The sequence below is a fragment of the Naegleria lovaniensis genome (genome assembly GCF_003324165.1).
Source record: "Naegleria lovaniensis strain ATCC 30569 chromosome Unknown tig011, whole genome shotgun sequence".
In the NCBI taxonomy this organism is placed as follows: Eukaryota; Heterolobosea; class Eutetramitea; order Acrasida; family Naegleriidae; genus Naegleria; species Naegleria lovaniensis.
The window spans coordinates 111,082-129,361 of record NW_025407833.1 but is presented as its reverse complement, the minus strand read 5'-3'; the positions used below and the strand labels follow the sequence as shown (position 1 = coordinate 129,361).

General features: G+C 36.7%; 8 protein-coding genes across 8 annotated transcripts; 3 read left to right on the top strand and 5 right to left on the bottom strand.

Annotated features, from left to right (window-relative positions):
• Positions 1-32: 32 nt before the first annotated feature.
• C9374_000788 (uncharacterized protein) lies at positions 33-1,555 on the top strand (the record flags this gene model as incomplete). Its single annotated transcript, XM_044697893.1, has 4 exons — positions 33-132; positions 231-994; positions 1,070-1,178; positions 1,251-1,555. 4 exons carry the CDS (start codon positions 33-35, stop codon positions 1,553-1,555), a joined length of 1,278 nt encoding a protein of 425 aa, XP_044551930.1.
• A 224-nt stretch (positions 1,556-1,779) lies between these two features.
• C9374_000787 (uncharacterized protein) lies at positions 1,780-2,298 on the bottom strand (the record flags this gene model as incomplete). Its single annotated transcript, XM_044697882.1, has 1 exon — positions 1,780-2,298. The coding sequence occupies one exon, from the start codon at positions 2,296-2,298 to the stop codon at positions 1,780-1,782; it is 519 nt and encodes a 172-aa protein (XP_044551929.1).
• A 75-nt stretch (positions 2,299-2,373) lies between these two features.
• Positions 2,374-3,918, bottom strand: C9374_000786 (uncharacterized protein; the record flags this gene model as incomplete). Its single annotated transcript, XM_044697871.1, has 1 exon — positions 2,374-3,918. The coding sequence occupies one exon, from the start codon at positions 3,916-3,918 to the stop codon at positions 2,374-2,376; it is 1,545 nt and encodes a 514-aa protein (XP_044551928.1).
• Positions 3,919-4,141: 223 nt separating this feature from the next.
• On the top strand, positions 4,142-10,504 carry C9374_000785 (uncharacterized protein; the record flags this gene model as incomplete). Its single annotated transcript, XM_044697860.1, has 1 exon — positions 4,142-10,504. The coding sequence occupies one exon, from the start codon at positions 4,142-4,144 to the stop codon at positions 10,502-10,504; it is 6,363 nt and encodes a 2,120-aa protein (XP_044551927.1).
• Positions 10,505-10,534: 30 nt separating this feature from the next.
• On the bottom strand, positions 10,535-12,625 carry C9374_000784 (uncharacterized protein; the record flags this gene model as incomplete). The annotated part of the gene is made up of 1 exon (XM_044697849.1): positions 10,535-12,625. One exon carries the CDS (start codon positions 12,623-12,625, stop codon positions 10,535-10,537), a length of 2,091 nt encoding a protein of 696 aa, XP_044551926.1.
• An 833-nt stretch (positions 12,626-13,458) lies between these two features.
• On the bottom strand, positions 13,459-14,949 carry C9374_000783 (uncharacterized protein; the record flags this gene model as incomplete). Its single annotated transcript, XM_044697838.1, has 1 exon — positions 13,459-14,949. One exon carries the CDS (start codon positions 14,947-14,949, stop codon positions 13,459-13,461), a length of 1,491 nt encoding a protein of 496 aa, XP_044551925.1.
• A 247-nt stretch (positions 14,950-15,196) lies between these two features.
• C9374_000782 (uncharacterized protein) lies at positions 15,197-16,153 on the top strand (the record flags this gene model as incomplete). The annotated part of the gene is made up of 1 exon (XM_044697827.1): positions 15,197-16,153. One exon carries the CDS (start codon positions 15,197-15,199, stop codon positions 16,151-16,153), a length of 957 nt encoding a protein of 318 aa, XP_044551924.1.
• A 72-nt stretch (positions 16,154-16,225) lies between these two features.
• On the bottom strand, positions 16,226-18,139 carry C9374_000781 (uncharacterized protein; the record flags this gene model as incomplete). The annotated part of the gene is made up of 1 exon (XM_044697816.1): positions 16,226-18,139. One exon carries the CDS (start codon positions 18,137-18,139, stop codon positions 16,226-16,228), a length of 1,914 nt encoding a protein of 637 aa, XP_044551923.1.
• Positions 18,140-18,280: the final 141 nt, after the last annotated feature.

The window sequence follows — 18,280 nt, the reverse complement described above, 5'->3', positions numbered from 1 at the left end:
CCATTGTTGAGCAAATCTCTCTTACAAAAAAAATGGTTCAAAATCAGCCAAGTCCCATCACGTACTACAATCATCCATCGTTAGAGGAGGATGCGAGCACAGTATTTCTGGCCACAAATTTCTCGGCCACCAGTAAGTATACCATGAGGATGATCTCATATTAATAATTATTGGTTCCGAATCGGTGCATCATCATCCATACAACAACTCTGTTTCCTTGGATCATCAAGATTTTCAAGTAGCAAGTACTTCTCAATTCACTCGTTACGTCATTCCTAAACTTCGATACAATCAAGTACTCGCGGGTGATCGATTTTTCTTCTTTGTCACTCCCGATCATGCATTGGCAGAAGTATGTGCTCATGCTTCTGTGCCATCACTTGCTAAAAGCAAAGGTCCTACAAATATTTTAGGTTATGCTTCTGATCTTTCTGAAGAATCACAACCCAAACCATTATCTGAATTGAATGCCACAATCTTTGAATATGATCTTTCAAAGAAAATTGGAGCTATTTCTGAATTTTATATGAATATTGATCGAATCTATGCTGTGAATTCAAAGAGAACGGAAATTGCAATTTTTGAGTATCAAAATTTGAATAGTACTGAAATTAAGGTGAAACAATTTTTCACAGATTCAGAGAAGGATTTTATCAAAACTTTTATCACAGGTCCATTATCGACTCATTATGTTGTACTTTCTCAAAAAGGAAAAATTTTTGTGAATGGAGAAGAATTGAAAGATCCAATTGAAGATACTATTGTTTGTGGAGCTTGTTGTGGTAGTGGAGTGATATTGGCCTCACGTTCTACCTTGTATTGTCGAGGAGCAGATACTTTTAATGTTTTTGGAGGACATTCGTTTGATACTTTTGATAAGATTCCATTTAAATTTGAAGCATCCATTGTGGATGTGAAATGTGGATTTTATCATACGCTCGTCCTGTTAAGTAATGGAACTGTGTACAGTTGTGGATATAATGTACTAAATCAGGTAAGTCATTTTGAGAGAAATGGAATTGGTTCAATAATTTGTGACGTTGTTAATTTTCCATTGTTGGGAATTTAGACTACTTTTAATACCACAGATACAGGAAGTGTTCTTTCTAAAATAGCGTTCGATTTTGGTTTTGCTGTTGAAATTGGATGCTCCTCTCGTGGCTCATGGGTCCGAAACAGTAAGTGGTTTCATACGTTTTAAGTTGTTCCAAGTATCTTAAACAACCTTGCTATTATTAATGTCAACAAAGACAATGATGACGTTTTCATGGTGGGGGAAGTCGTTGAAGCGTTCACACCCAGCCTTTGTATTCATACCAACCCAAAAATTTACAAATTTAATTACAAATCTCAATTCAAGAATTTCAGGCATCCTCCAAATGATATTGCAAGCGCAGGATGGCAATACACAATTTATCACAAAGACAATCGAAATGATCCATTCAAGTCAATTTTTAGATTTCGAGCATTGTTATTGAAAACAGTTTCACATCCTGAAGGTTTTAGTGATTGTGCAATTGTGACCATGCGATCGAGTAGTAGTGTTGATGAATGAGAAAATGTCATGCATGATGGTGAGCTAACCAAAGATCAAGATTTTGCATGAGGTGATATTCTTACATTGTCACACATCAATAATGTATTAACAAGAGTTTCCCTCTAAATTTCAGTTAAAAACTTGTTGTTGTCCTTCTTTATTTCCTCCAAATTTCTGGCATTAAAGCAATAAATATCATCACCAAAGCAATGACAACAACAAGGTCTTCCACATCATCACATCTACTTTTTCTTTTTCTTCGGGACTTGTTTTTTCTTGTTGAAATCAACATCGGGCCTAAACTTTTTCCTCATATCCAAAGCATCCTCTTTATCTGCATAATATTCCTTCTCAATATCGTGTTCTTCAAATCCTAGAGTATTGTGATATAGCGATATGGCTGCACTGTTACTCTTTCGTACGTGTAGACTTGCATAGGCAGCATCAAAACTCTCTTGCATGGATGACTGAGCAAGATTCATCAAGCGTTTAGCCATACCAAGCTTTCTATGCGATCGGAGCACGGAAAGACTAGTAATATGTCCATGAGGATAATCTGTTTGTTCATCATATTCTTCTTCCATTTTAGAAAGAACATATCCGACCAAATGACCTGGACGATCCTCTGCAATAAACTCACATTGAGGCCATGAAAGAGCATGATACAAGTAATATTTCATTTGGTAATTTTCGGGAAGGCAACTCAGGTTGCAATTTTGCATTAAAAACAAATCGGTGATGTTGGCTCGGCGAACATTCATTTTTTTTAAATTAAAAATTGAATTTAATGTGTTGTTTAATGGAAGACAAGACTCGAGTTGTTTGAATAAACAGAGTCAGTGTTGAAGATTGTTTGAATTTCGAGGTGAAAAAGCTCCTCTAGAATTAGGTGCCTTTGATAGGGTAAAGACGTAATCTTTTTGACGGTAATGTCGAAAAAGTAAATTTACAAAGGTCTTGACGAGGTGTGAAATGATATAAAAATTACAATAGGTTTCAACAAAGGTGATGTGTTGCTCACCAAAATAACCCCAATACCAAGCTATAATACTCTTGAAAGGATATCCATAAGTAGAAAATAAATCCAATACAGAAAAGAGAATTATGGAAAGGATGGAAAAATTATTTCGTTGATAGAAATCTCTGCTAAAGGACCAGTTCAACAATAAATTCCAGGAATACAACAAGTAACATAGAGCAGAAATTAAAATTAAATTAATAGAAGGGAAAATGAAGGTCGATGGAAAAATTCTTGCAGTAATTTTGTTTGTGAACGGAGTGCAGGAACAAATAATGTTATCAATGGAACTCATATGATCTAGCACATGAACGAATCCGAAATAACTGTTCACAACTGAAAATAATTTTGCAAATGGTTTGAGTAAGGTTGTAGAACTGAAAGAAAACCACTTATGGGAGGGTGTATCTTCTGTGAGCTCCATAACATTGGACATCAGGTAAGACTTTCTTTCTAAATCACAAATAATTGTGGAGTTTGGGTGATGGCATGGAAACCAGTAGTGTTGCAACAGTGATTCGTTCATTGATAAAGAAGAACATCCTACTGATGTTTGAATGAGACCCATAAATTGGTAAAAGGCTATGGATGGGAGATTGACACTCTGTGTTGTGCTTTCAACATCCTTTTTGTGAAGGTGTTTAATCGTTAAATTGTGATTATTCATTGAAAGTTGTCCTCGTATTCGTTTTGGAGTTGCATAGCGATTTGTGTTTAAATTCAAAATTCTAAATAAACTTGTTTCAGATAATGTGGAATCATTGTAGAAACACCAGTCCACTTCGAAAGGTAAATACACTTTTGATAGTTGATTCTTTACAGATGTTTGCAGCTTGTATGGTTGCGCTGAGTTAAGTAAATAAATATAATTGTTCTGTGTAATAAATTTAAATATTTTCTGTAACCTTAAACAAGGTAATTTAGCAATAGCAGGTAAGACTTGTGTTTCAGATTCATATAAAGATTCGATTCCAATAAATGTATCTGTTGGAAATTGCAAAAATTGACACACATCCTCACCCATTTTTCTGTAAATAAGACTTGAGGTGGGTGTTGGAATCTGAAGTCCCAAATGACCAAGATCTTGAGATGTAGAGCGAAATATTGTCAACAAAATAGTAATCAGTGAGACAGGCTTCTCCAAAGAACAAGCTGCAAAATGTTTGATCACAATATTTCTTAAATGTAATTCTATGAAATCCGATGAAGAGGAATGGTTATCATTATTTTCAAGATTCATAAAAGCATGTCTCAGCAATATCATCCACGTATCGCTTAGCAAGACTCGCAACGACAAAAACTCACAAATTTCAACCATCATCTCTTGAGGAAGATCATTCAAGAAATACTGTCTTTCTTTCATGATGATTGTGTTGTAATTGGAATATGGTAATTATATGATGATGTTCAAAAAAGATAGCTTCTATGGCTGTGATGATGTTCAATTATTTCATCACGGTTGTAATGATAAAAGTATTTTTTCTGAATTTAAATATTAGACTTTGCGGAACTCCAGGATCAGAGCGTAGAACACTCACCAGAGGTTTCACTCCTAAGCCACACTCCGGCAACTCTGAATTGAAAAAATGCAAAACGCAGCAAACAAGCAAAGCCTTGCTCTCGCGAACGCCGTCAAAGAAAAACTTGCTTCTCGGGAAATCATTGTTCAGAGACAAGCGATTCTTGGATTGTACAATGAGATTAAAAATCCAAATACACCTCCATCGATGGCAAATGATATTGTTCAATTGTTGGTTTCTTATGTTAAGAGTAAAAAATCAAATCGGGCTGTGGCTACTTGTTCGCTTGATGTTTTGGTACAAATATTTACGGAATTGGATGTAAAGAGTCATCATCAAATTAAGGATATTCCAGTTCAAAATGTTGTTGAGCAGCTCTTGAAGTTTGCTATTCAAATTCATCCTGCTTTAATTCCACATTTAACACGATCGGTTGTTGCAATTTATCTAGGTAAATTCATGTCAGATCATCATAATGACAGCCATCACCAACCAAAGGGATCAAAGGAAGTCACACGGCTCTGTATGAATTTAACATCGGGAACAGCTGGTTCACCGTTGATAATGCTAATTCAGAATCGCAACGAATGTCTTGTTGAAATTTTGAATCAACTATTCTCATACTTGACCAACTCGGAATACCAATTTGCTAAATTGTTTAGGTTTTTCTCTCCTCTGTTTTGTCATATTCTCACCAATAGACACTTATTTCACACTGTTGAGACCAATGAAATTAGGTATCAACAACAGGAAGAAGATGATGGCTTGCTCTCTGATAAGCCCATTTCGAGTAATATCAATGGCAGTGGAACAATATTGCGAACAGATACGATGAGCTCAACCCACTTAAAGCTGAAGCTTTTGAATGAGTTGAGAGCGGTCATTCTTTTCAAAACTCAGAAAGCACTATCCCTTGACGCAGTAACAGATGAAGAGCAAAAACTCAAAGCCAGCTTGTTGAAGCAAGCGTATTCAATGGTATTATATATAGTTCACTTTTTGCCTTCGTTTGGAGTTGATGTTAATTCTGATGTTGTAACAGCATGTCTGTCACCGCTAAAAACTGTGCTTGATCTAGTGTTACAGTTTGATTCGATTTTTGCTACACTAGAGGAAGAAGATTCAGACTTTTGTGAATCATATTTGAGCGCGCTTGGTAATGAATTCGAACAGATTTCTTTTGTTAGATCCATGGTGTATCGACACTTTATGTCTTTGTATGTCGAGATGAATCATCACCAGGTGGACATAGAAATGTATTTTAATTATTTATTTGATATTTGCAAGGATAGTTTGGAACACTTTGTCGAATTTATACCCATGATATGCAACTCGATTGTTAATTCTGAAACCGAAATAGAAATTGATTCATGGATGAGGATACTGAAAGAGCTTGTAAATTTACTCACAGAAAATTTAGAAGACTTTGAAGAATTTTTCAACAGCTTAGACAGTAATCACCGAAATAGCTCATTTGGAGGTTGCTCTTTTATGGTGGTCGTTATTACCAATTTATTATACCCTATGGTCGTATTATTGCATACAGCAACAAGCGGAACTGAAGAAAATAGGTCCGTTGCTTTTAGATCGATACAGAAAATTGAGTCTTTCATCAAAGGAAAATTCACTCTAGATGTAACTCGCGATGAAAACCAAAATGCCGAGGACGAGCAAGAAGCTCAAGCCGATAGCATTCTATCCAAACTTTGTGACATTTTACCAGTTTTTCAACGATATGAAGCATCCATGTTATCTTGCCACTACAGGTTAATGGCCAAAATGATACACCAAAGCAATGAGCAGGTTTATGTCAACGAAAATTTTATTTCTCAGTGGCTAGATTCTGTGATTAGCCTCATTCCACGAGATTCTGAAGCGATTGACAACGCTACATATGTGTGCAGTACTATTGGACTTCTTTTCTTGTTATCAAGGCACGAATTTTGCAATATGGAGAGGATTAGAATTCAAGTTGTAAAAACCATTGAATCTCTAACAACTGAAATCATAACGTTGAAGGGAGGTATACTGTTACAACCATTAATATTTTATGAATTACCAAAAGAAACCAACGTATCATCCAAAATTGCTCTTATGAAGGCATTACCAAAACTGGGAGCCAAAAATGACGTTAATGTCACCCCAATCGTGAAAATTCTTAGTAATATGATGTATAACAAGGATTTATTGCCCACAGTCATCAGACTATTCACCGAATTGTGGAAACAAAATGAGAAGTTTTTCACAAAACTGAAAGGTTTTTTATTCTCCTTTTCCAAGTACATTCAAAGTGATTCTAATAACCAGATCGTACAGATTGAAAATTATGACCATTTATCAAACTTTGACATTGAAACCCGATTGGCCTTAGCCTGCTCTACTTACGAAATTTGCACTCTGAAGATTGATAAGGGAGCTGAATTGTTGCCATTAATTACTCGAATGTTATGCCAAGAAAATAACGCTACCGTTCTTGGGTACGCACTTAAAGCAATTACAATTCTTTGCAAGAGCCATGTGGTAGACTTTTACACGGTTTGGTATAAAGTCATTCAACAAAACATATTGGCAAATGCAGAGCACAGTTTCGAAGTGAGGAAGGAAATGTGCCAATTCTTCCAATGCTCAGTTGAACCTATTTCTTTTGATAACATGACGGAAAATCAAAAAAAGGCTAGAGAAGATGATGAGTACAATTTATTTGTTGACTATGACTCTCCACATAAACATGAAGTCAAAGAAGTGATTGATACATTATGGAATCATACACGAGATGAAAACGAACAAGTTAGATTGGCTGCATTTACAACTTTGAGCATGTATCCTTTGCATGTAATGCTTTATGCCATGAAAACTGAGGAGAGTGACGATGAAGACGTACCTCAACAAATAGGATCTGAAGTTCTAGAGCAACGAGAAGAAAATATCTTTGCAAAACAAGAAATTAGACGTGGATGGTTGCTGAATCTATGTGCTGTTTTAATAGAGAGACTGCAAGTAGAGACTTCGAACGATGTCTTGCTCGCTGCTACACCAATGATTCAACATGTCCTAAAGGCAGAATTACGAAAACCAAGAAACACTTCTATCGTTTCAAAGGATAAAAAGGCCAGCACTCAGTCTATTGGTCTCACATCATTTGAGAAATTTGATGCATTAGCTGACTTTGTGCTGAAGCAATATGAAAGTAAGAAGAATATGCAAGTCACAGCTCCTGCTGTGTTATGGCAAGGAAATTTAGCAAAGGCAAAACCTCCAATTCCAGAGACTGAAGCATTTAAAAGACTGCTGAACGAGCTTGCTATGGACATTGTTGTTGGTAGCAGCCCAGAGGACTTCTTTTCCCAGTTGATTCTTACTCAAGGTTTCTTCTCCATGTCTCGTGACTATTTCTTTACTGCTGTTGAATCTTTCAAAGACAAAGATTCACACACTCATTTTGATGACGCTTTTACAGCTGTCTTTTCAAACCTCAAAACCAGTATTGATCAGAGTACAGTACCTTCTACGACTGGAAATTATATTTTGGCACTTGCAGGATTATGTTTGGCGCTTCCAATCAATGCTCACCATCACGTGTTGAAGATTATTGAGATTGTCAGAAAGAAGTTATCGTCTTCGAGCGAAACCCAAGAAGACATCAAGTATGCTTGCAACATGGTACTCGCAAGTGCTTCATTTGAAATTCACATATTTTCTCAGTTGTATGATTTGACCAAAATTTTGGTATCTCAACTTCATGGAATGGTGAATGAAAACTCCAGTCAAGACATTTCATCAGCATCGCCTGCTATAGCATTGGGTATTATTGCTAAAAATCTTTGCTTATCCAAGTCAGATAATTATGAAAAAGGATTGCATCTCTTACACTACATTGCAAATAACTTGTATAGTTTATGCTTTGGTGACGATAGACAATTATTTGAACTTCAATCAGAGGACGATAAGCTGAAACACATCAATGCGTTTAAAAATGTCAAACATTTCAACTTTAACTGGAAGCAAAAATCAAATTTATTGTTCGGAATTGCACAAGTAACAGATACTCTCATCCGTGTTGGACAAGTTGACGCAGCAAACACCATTCTGAATGAGTTGAAAAAAGAACAACAAGTTGTTGAAAACTTTATAGCAGATCCAAAGAGTGTCGATTCCAATTTATTGGAAATTTGCATTCCAAGCTGTATGGTACTCTCACAAATTGTACTTTCTCTGTATCATTGCAACGAGATTAACTCGGGACAAGTAAGGGAATATCTTGACATGTACGACAGCTTACTTCAAAAACTCGAGGGCAAGAATTTATCATCCTATCTCCGACTCTACATGTATGCAAGTGCTGGTTATGGGTCATTGCTTTTCGGTGCCTTGTGTGAATCTCTCAGAAAAGGTGAAGAAGATCAAGACTCTGGAAAGCATTTCAGAAGATTGTATCTAGAAAAATTTACAAATGCCATTGCACAATATGAAGAAGTATATTCACAAGGAGATTCATCACATTATCAAATTGGTAGCTTACTATTCCTAGCATGCATGCTTGGTGTTGATTTATTCTCACCAATTTCCAAGTCAAAAACAGATGACAGCGATGTATTTGGATTACAATCTGCAGAGAAGAGACCACTCTCTATTTCCACATACAGGAGTATCTTCTTTAGTAAGATTTTATTACCAAAGAACTCTATCAAGAAATTAGCTGGTAGGGCCATCGATATTTTCAGAAGCTCAAGTACCGAACCAAAACTTTCCATTAAGGTTAGAAAATATTCGTCACTCTTTTCTGGAATATTCTCTAGCATTTACAAGACTGAGGATAATGTTTTAGAAAATGCAGATAGAATTCCTGTCAAATATTTAAGCGAGAGCGGTTTGGTTGTGTACTTTGTTCAAAAATTGACCTTGTTAGAGAAAGAAGAGTCGTTGTTAGACAAACTTCAAGAAAATGCAGCTCTTCATAATTTATTATTGACGGAAAAACTTCCCAAGCTTACATGGTCGAAAGTAATCATGGATGTTTTCAGAAGATCCACTTCATCCAACTCTGATCAAATTTCGCAAAACATACAAAAGAATTGCATTCGATTCTTCTGTAAGGACGCACAAGGCACCACGTCCTCTTCCAATAGTATTTCAGCAATGTCAAGTTTGTGTGAAGCTCAATCTTTCCTTTCATTATCTAATTCTGTGCAGGTTGAAATTGCAGAGCTTTTCCCACAACTTATTGCCATGTTTCCACCCTCTAGAACTTGCTCATTAATTGATGACTGGATTAAGCTTACTTTTGTGACCAAACAAATCGATGAAATTATTATTTTCACTGCATTGAAGAAATTACATCAGTGTGAAGTGAAAAGTAACCTATCTAGTGTGAGAAAATATGTTGAGGATGAAGTACTTGCTGTGATTGAGGAAAAAATTGCCAATTTGGTATCTGATCGATCTTTGGAATTATTGAATGTCAAAAACAATCCATCCAATAATCTGAAAAATCCATTTTCAATTTCCATAACAATCCAAATTGGAGACAGAGCAATGAAAATGATTGAAGAGTTTGCTCTAGTCTTGATTTGCAACAAGTTAACAAATCATACTCTCCTAACTCATTCGAACATCTATGAGAATTGTGACCAATTACTTGTTAACTTGCTATTGAGATGTCAATATGCCAAATTAACCGATGACATTTCTCCACTGAAACTTTTAAGACAAACAGCAGTGAAAGGTTATCCAACAGAGTCACAACAACCTGTGAATAACATGCTTACCGCCATTCTCACTTGGCTCACTTCTGAAGTGTTGGCCTCACACATTTCAAATGCCAACAGAAGAAAATTTGTACAAGACACCATTGACATGCTTTCCTTTGTGTTTAACGATTTAGAGTCTGTATATTTTAGCTCGTATGCTTCTTCTAGCCAAATTCCATTTGCTTTGGAGAACTTGCAGCGAGCATTGTTATTCTTATCAAGTATTTCACTCATTCTTGGTGTTGGAGATGTGTTTGCATTCCAACATGCACATGATACATTGTTGAGAAAAAACAGTAGAACTTGTGTTGAAACATCAAATTTGGATTTACGTTTACTCATTCATGGACTTGCTACTTCCTTTAAAAACAAACAACTCGAGTCAAGCACTGAACATAGTCTAATGTCACGCATGTATTCTCTTCTTGCAAACTTTTCAGTGGCTTCACATGCTACACATATGGGTGCCGACCAAAAATCCAACAAGCAAACAGTTGTTTCAAGCAAGAACCAAAAGTATGAATCGACTAAGGAAGCACTTGAGAGAATTTTGTTTGATTTTATTATTCCTTTGCTTGCTCAAATAAGGATGCTGAGAGATGATCAACATGTTTCGCTCAATCAAATTGGGGGTATATTGGAAAATCATGCTCTCAAAATGTGCAGTAAACTTCAAAAATAAAGAATTTATGTACTACTGCTTACTGCTTCCTCAAACAAATAACACAACATTTTTCTTGACATTCCTCTTCCATTGCTCCTTGTCAAAACTGGAATATTTCAGCACAATATCTTCCTTTAGTCTAGCAACGCCAGTTTTCGATCGAGCGCTCACAAATATCATTCGATAGTCCTTAGTGTTCTCATCCTTAGCATGATAATTGAGTGTGAAACCTTTTCTAATTGGGTCTAATTTGAAAATCTTGAATGCCATTCTCGCCAAGTCATCAACAAATGTTAAATCACACTTGGTCAGAACAATTTGAAAGGGAACCTTGTTCTGGTCCAAAAAGTTAATCATATCGACATCCCTTCTCTTCAGGCCAAGACGAGAATCAATGAGCATGAAAACCATTTTCAAATCGGATCCACTTTTCACAAAATATGATTTCATCAGTTCTAACCATTTTTGTGTGACAAAACTTTCTTTCGTAAAGGCAAATCCATAACCAGGCATGTCAACCAAGCAAAAAGCCTTTCCGAATCGATGAAAATTCAAATCCTTAGTTTCACCAGGACGCTCTGAGGCCTTTAAATTATTTCGTCCTGTTATGGCATTGATGAGTGAACTCTTTCCCACGTTAGATCTTCCAATAAATGCAACTTGAGGGATTCCTTTTGTTTTTTGGATTATTCCCTCCATTGGATAGAGTTTTCGATTATAGGTATTCGTTGCATTTTCTGATTCCTTCTCTTTGGTTGATTTCTTTGTACTTTCACTGTCTGCCTCTTCGTCGTCTTCAACGTTTGACTCTTCATAATATTTCTTATAGAGCTCATAAATATTTTCTTGTTTTTCAAGAAGAGCATTCAATTCTTCTTTTGGCATGGACTCTAAATCTTGTGACGTTAACTGAGAATCTGCTTTCTTTTCTTCTTCGTCTTCCTCTAGTTCCAATTCATTTTTCTCAAATTCTTCCATGATTCGTTGTTCATCTTCTTCAGAGAGTCCAACCGAGCCCATATATTTCATTCTGTTATTTTTAAATATCCAATTTACGCATTCTTCATTAACCTGCATATCTGCTCTAAATTCAGCTTGATTGTAAATGACATTAGTTTTGTTTGTTCTTTTGGAAATTTGTTGACGTTTGAGTTGAGCTTCAATGACTCGGTTTTGATTTACCATTTCTTCAAGCTCCTTTTTTGAGGATTCAGAAATTTCTGATTTGGCGTCTTTGCCTCCAATTAAATATGTTAAGTAATCAAACTGCTTTATACCCTTTCGTGCAAGACCACAAAGAAATATTTCTTTAAGTATCGAGTCGACCACAGGTAATGACCTGAATTTCTTATTACTCGACACACCTGGCTTGTTAAACATTGTTACATATTCGTCTAGCTTTTCTTTGGAAACAATATCGACCACTTCGGATTGTTGTTCTTGCTTATATTTGTGTGAAGTGTTTTTTCCCTTGCTTTTTGGGTTTTCATCTTCCAAATCATCCAATTCTTCATCATAATCTCCAATTTCATAATCGTCGTCGTCATTCTCGTTGAAGTGGCTTTCTTTCTGTTTTAGGGGTCCTTTCTTTGGTGATTGAGTCGAATTCATAGAGAAGGAAACATTTGGCAATGATTTTGTAAAGGATTTGGTGCTACTCTTGTTTTGCTTCATGGGCAATAATGACGCTTGTTGTTCACCTTTAAGGTTTTGATTGTTGCTTACAATTTTTCTCTTCATTTCGGCTTGTTCTTCATTGTGATTGATTTTATGTTTTGGAGCTTGGGATTCTGTTACCTGTTTAGTAAACTTTGAAGATGAGGCTTTCTGCACTCTGTTTGAATTATTGTTGGTATTTCGGTTATTCGTATTCAATTTACTGGAGGAGTTATTTAGTTGATTTTCTCTCTTGTTATTTGCATCCCGATAGGTTTCTTGATTTTTTGTTTTGAAAGCATGATTATTATTACTACTATCCAATGATGATTTTGCTGATGAAGATTTCCATCGCCATTCTTGTTGTTGTTGCTGCAAGAATTGAACATTTCCATTCCGATTCATTTTGTAGGTGATCGGAATTGCCAATGTGTAGTTTCTTTGAACACAATTCGGAATATTGTTAGCCAACCATTTCAACATTTTTTTTGTATTATATTCCTTTAATGTTTTGAACGGATCATCTCATAGTTGGGAAGATGCAACAGAACGCCAATGAGCATTCAAAAAACGTGTAAAACGAATAAAACGCTGCTCATCAAGAAAATTCTAGTAAATCAATGAGTGGTCAACAACATGAAACGCCATGGTGAACTATGTTTTATTTGCCATCAGTGCCTCATTCGTTATCATTAATCAAATCAAAATCTTGTGAGACAATGTCTTTAAAATACCAGCTTCACCTCCTTTCAAATTTTCACACAAAAAAATTCTTTAAAATCACATGTTCTTGACTCTCTCCCAATACTTTCAATTCAGTCTCTTTCTGTATGAATTCCTTGTTTGGCAATTAGAGCTTCCTCCTTTCTGTCAACACTCTAAAAGTGTAGCGCTGGGAATTGCCACTCATAATGCTTATATTCTATCGGGATGGATCAATTCCATACCACATTTGTTTGCAGCCTTGTTTGTGCATCGCTCGAAAATTTGGCGTGTGATTTATGTCTTGTTTTTGAGTGTGTTTTTGTTGATGCAAACATTGTATTGGTGGGTGCCCTATTTCTTTGACTGTTGTTCAGTATGGCATCGACAAGGAGAGGAAGGTTTTAAAAAGTATGATTTGATGTTTGGAAATAGTTGGCGTGTGCTGCCAAATTTGGGTACTCGAATTGTGCCAGACTTGGAACATACCATCCTTACACCTTTAACACTTGTGACATGGGTGTTGACTGTTAAGAATCTCGTATCAGGTGATTATGCCAGACCAAAGGTTGAATAAAATGTTTCATGCTGAAGTAGTTGGCATGTCATTCCTTTTACTTTTTTAACTGGCTCAAAATGTTTTCGAGTTCCCATTCTCTCATATTTCCAAAGTAATAGTCGTCATTATCGAACTCGTCTAAATATTCGTCTCCATTCTCATTCAAACCATTGTCATAGAAATCATATGCTTGGTCCATATCATAATTGCGTTGTGAAGGATTAGAAATAAATGTCACGTTAGGAAGTGATTGGTTAGTTGCCTTTGTGTTTGATTGTCCACCTCTGGACTGACTGAGCACGTGCGCAACTCCTGCAGAAGCTGCATGCTTGCCAGTATTGGCCATCATTGCTCTTCTCTCAATCTCGCGTGGATTTCGTTCTGGAACTTTTGCGGGCTCTTCAACTTTTTCGGCCTTCTTTTTGGAGCTGGTCTTCTTGGATGGAGTCAAATCTTGGAAATCTTCCCAATCATCGACATCGTCTTCGATGACAGCACGTCGTTTTGATTTTGAGCTTGACAACTCCTTTGTGACATCTTTGCTACGTGATGGTGGCTGCTTGTTCTCAGTCATTGATCCACGTGGACTTCTACTTTCCATTCGAGACTCTTCACCAAATGTTCGTTTCTTTGGAGCATCAAAATCTCGACTGCTGTTGAACCTCTCATTCTTGCCAGATCTAACACCTCCTTTAAATGAATCATCTTCGAATCTTGGCTTGGATGGTGTTCTGCTTCTGTCAAATCTGTCTCTTCCCCTAAATTCGTTTCTATCTTCTCTAAATCTCTCCTCTCTGTTGAAGGATGGCTTTCGTTCAAATCTGTCTTCTCTGCTGCCAGTGATGAATGAAGGTTTTCTGTCGGAGAATGGCCTTCGTTCGAATCGATCCTCGTCAAATCTTGAGCGTGACTTGCTGGAATCTTTCACACTTTCACCTCCACTGAAAGAGGCTCTTCTGCCAAAAGCAGGTTTTTCTTCAAATCTACTTGATGGTTTTGCGTCCTCAAAAGTACGAGAACCTCTACGGGAAGAAAATTCTTCACCCCAATCATCTCGTCTAGAATCACGGAATGAGCTTCTTCTCTCTGGCTTTCTGTCAAATGAAGGCTCAAACTTGGAGTCTTCCCTTCGGAATGGCTTTCTATCATTCATGGATCGTTCTTCCCGATTGAACGATGAAGGCTTCTTTTCAAATCTTTCCCTTCCTCTGAAGTCATCTCCTCTTTCTCTGTTGAAGGATGGCTTTCGTTCAAATCTATCTTCTCTGAAAGAAGAAGGCTTTTTATCCGAGGATGATGGAGCAGATTTGGAACCAGCAATATTCTTGGACCTATCCCATCGGTCGTTTTCTTTTCTTTTCGATGAAGGCTCCTTATCGCTTGATGAAGAAAATGATTTCAATCGTTCTTGGTTTTCTCCTCCGGAAATTGAGAATTTATTCAAACCACCACTCATCCACAAGGAGGATGATTTTCTAACAGCAAGAGCAGAGGAAGACCATCTTCCGTTGTATTTCAATAAATTGAATGATGAAAACCTAAACATTTTTTTTTGAACTTTTTTTTATCGATTTTGGAAAGCATGGTGATGATCCACAAAGTGTTTCTTGAAGACACATTTTTACAAGTCTTTCAATCCATTCGTTGAATATTGATCCTTGTAAGCAAATTTTATATTCCTATGAATTATCTCTTTTCATCTTTTTGAGCAATTTCCATTCTCGTTCGCGTCTGTTGGTTTGCATGGAACGATGCAAATAAATCCTAACCGATTGATTTCCAGAAAAAACAAAATGCCAGAAGCGCACAAGTCTTCACTCCTCCAACCAGCAACTCTCAAAGAATTCAACAATTTAAACGTCCTCGAGAGGGGACACATCTTCTTCCTGTATCGTCCCAAAGTGATGAAAGAACAAGTTCATGATTTCAATGAGGTTCAAAAACTCGTCATTGTTTTAAAGCCTCAACGTTTGTATGCTCAACAGCCAGTATCCTCCATGTCCACGGAACAAGAACCAGCTCGAGTCTTGATGGTTCCCAAGAAAACTCTTCCAAGTAAGGGTGAGAAACGTTTGGCCATTGTTACTCAAGTGGATTCCGACATTGATCAAATTGTAAAGAAGAGTTTGTCGGAAGAGCATTATCAAACATTCACAAGAGGAGAACGAGAATTGGGAGCTTGTCGGTTATTAGGAGAGGGACTCTATGAACTCATAGAACACCGAGAGAATCATACTCACTTGTCGTATGTGTTGGAATTTCCAAAAACATGGGAACCCAATAGTGTTCAAGCAGAGTTTGGAATTCAAAAAGAAGATACTTTGATTTTGAGTGCCAAAAATCCTCAAACCTATACAACCTCCTTCTCAACTGCTAGTGAAGGACCAAGTGCTTCTTCATCAACTCAAACGAAAAAAGGACACAAGGAAATACCTCAAAAAGTCATTGATCTATTCCAAGGAAAAACCTTTCTGAAAATTAACCCACCCTCTATTTTGAGTCATGAAGGTTTGCAGTTGTTATTGATCGGAGCTGTTGAGTACGATGAAAGAGGTGTTGCTCTTGTGGAAGAGGATTTAAAGAGAGAACATGAAAAATTGGAATGGGAAGCTCGTGTGGAAGCTTCTCATTTAGATTCTTCAAATCCACCGTTGTCTTTGTTGGAAAGAGAATTGCATCTCAAGTCCAGTGATGACAAAGAGAATGAAAAAGTCAATATGGATGTTATGGATACTGGTGAATTTGAGTAACAAGTTGAATAGTGTGACAAAATTAGTGATAACAAGTTATTGTAAATAGTTTAAATAATAATAATAAAAGTCTTATTTATGATCAGAACAAGCAAAGATAGTAGATGGTAGTGGCATGTTGGGAAATGTTTTTGCATTTTCCCTCATCGTTTGTAAAAATCGCAAAGAGTCTTGCTGGGAATTGTTTTCAGACTCACTCAACAGCTCTCTGGCTAATTTTGAACATCTAGCTTTCCAAAACGCTTCATATAACAAATCTGAATTCATGAATGGTAAGGAAAAGTCAGCACTTAGTAAATGACACACTCGTGTTATATTTTCACCCATTTTGTAAAATATGAAAAACCCTAAACATGGCATGAAACAAGAAGACAACTGATCGCTACAATCCTTAGATCGAAAGGCAAACATGGCTATCGTTTGGCCATCACCTATTGACGTTGCAACCACTGGAAAGCTTCTGTTTTTCACACATGGAATGTGAACGTCCATATTGATATGACATTGTTGAATGCACAATGGAGAAATACAACCACTCGTCGATGGTAAAATAGGAGAACCCGGTGAAAGAATGTCCATATCTTCTTCTCTTTGAAATTTAAGATCGGCATTCATTGGTCGAATATAATCTCTTAAAATGATTTCTTCGTCTCGATCCATAAATGAAGTCCATGTTCTCACAACCGATTCAAAGGGTTGAGGAATATAAAGATCACATTTTAGAAATTTCATTGATCGTTTCGTAGCACGTGTTGTTGAACCTTGCATTTCTATCATTGACGATGCTCTCTTGGATGTAAAAAGACTCATCCTTACACGATCATTCTTCATCTCTTTCTCGTGAATCAATTTCCAAAGAGTTTGATCTTCTTGTGCCATTCGAAGCCCAAAATCTAACACTTCTTCAGAAATGACATCACTTCTTGCATCCACAAACAATGGTAGGGTGGTTGTAGAGTATGGATGTGAAACATGTCTGGCAAAGTATTCGTGACCTTTTTCTTGCACAAAGTTAAAAAATAATTCGCTTCTTACAAAGCGAGGAAATAGCTCAGATTTCAAATCCTGATGGACAATTTGTACAAGTTTGCCAAATAGCAGCTGTGGGTCCATCTGTTGTAGGAGAATGCTACTCGTACATTCGATGAGATTCATTTCATGAGATAAATCCGTAAAACTTTCGCATACTTTCGAAAATAATTCCAAAACTACCAATTGATGCGATCCTATATTCAATTCATATCTAGAGCCAGTGTTGATGTAATTCTCAATGAGCTTTTGTAATCTTTCGAAAAGATGCTTTACCTCTTTGAAAATCCTCTTAGACTGTCTTTTGATAGACTTTCGCTTATTCTGTGTAATTGGTGAGAAATTTGTTGGAGGAACTTGAATATCAATACTAGTAATAGTATCAGCTTCAAGAAAGGCAGAGCTATGTGTATTAACGCTTTGGCTACTTTGAACACTATCTGTGAATAGTGTACTCGAGGTAGTGCTGTGACTGCTTTTGCTACAAGAGCTTGACAGCGAGTCAACCGATGAGTTCGATGAAATGGACAATCGATGCAATCTTATCGAATTTCTTGTCGCCTTTAGCGAGGAGGATCTTATTCTTGACTTGACCTGATTCAAGTCTCTTGACGTCGAATCGCAAAACGAATGAAAAATCATCTGTTCATATTCATGTTGATACACCTCCAAATCATTGAGAAAGAGCAGCGATTCTTCTGTTTGATGAAATTTCAGAAATTCAAGAAACAATTTTCGACTCTCTTCATCAACAAGCACTTGTTCAAAACGAGCACTGTGAGCGAACAACATGCCATTCTCACGAGGATCATGTTCGGAGTGGGTAGGACTGGATTTAGCAGTCATTGCTGGGCTCTGTGTTTCAGTCATCCTCATCATGGAATTTTCTTTTTTCAATAACGATGTTCGAGGAGAAAGAAGAGGATTCAATAACATCAGAGGACCTGTTAATTTCATTTTGTTTTTTGTTGGTCGTTTATTCAGAGCTCATAGAGAGCCGTTTCAACAAATCCGTCTGTTGTTCCAACCGTTGTTGAGTCCCAGCCGAAACTCTTTACCGAACATTTTTTTCAGTGAAACTGAAATTTGTTCGCTGCT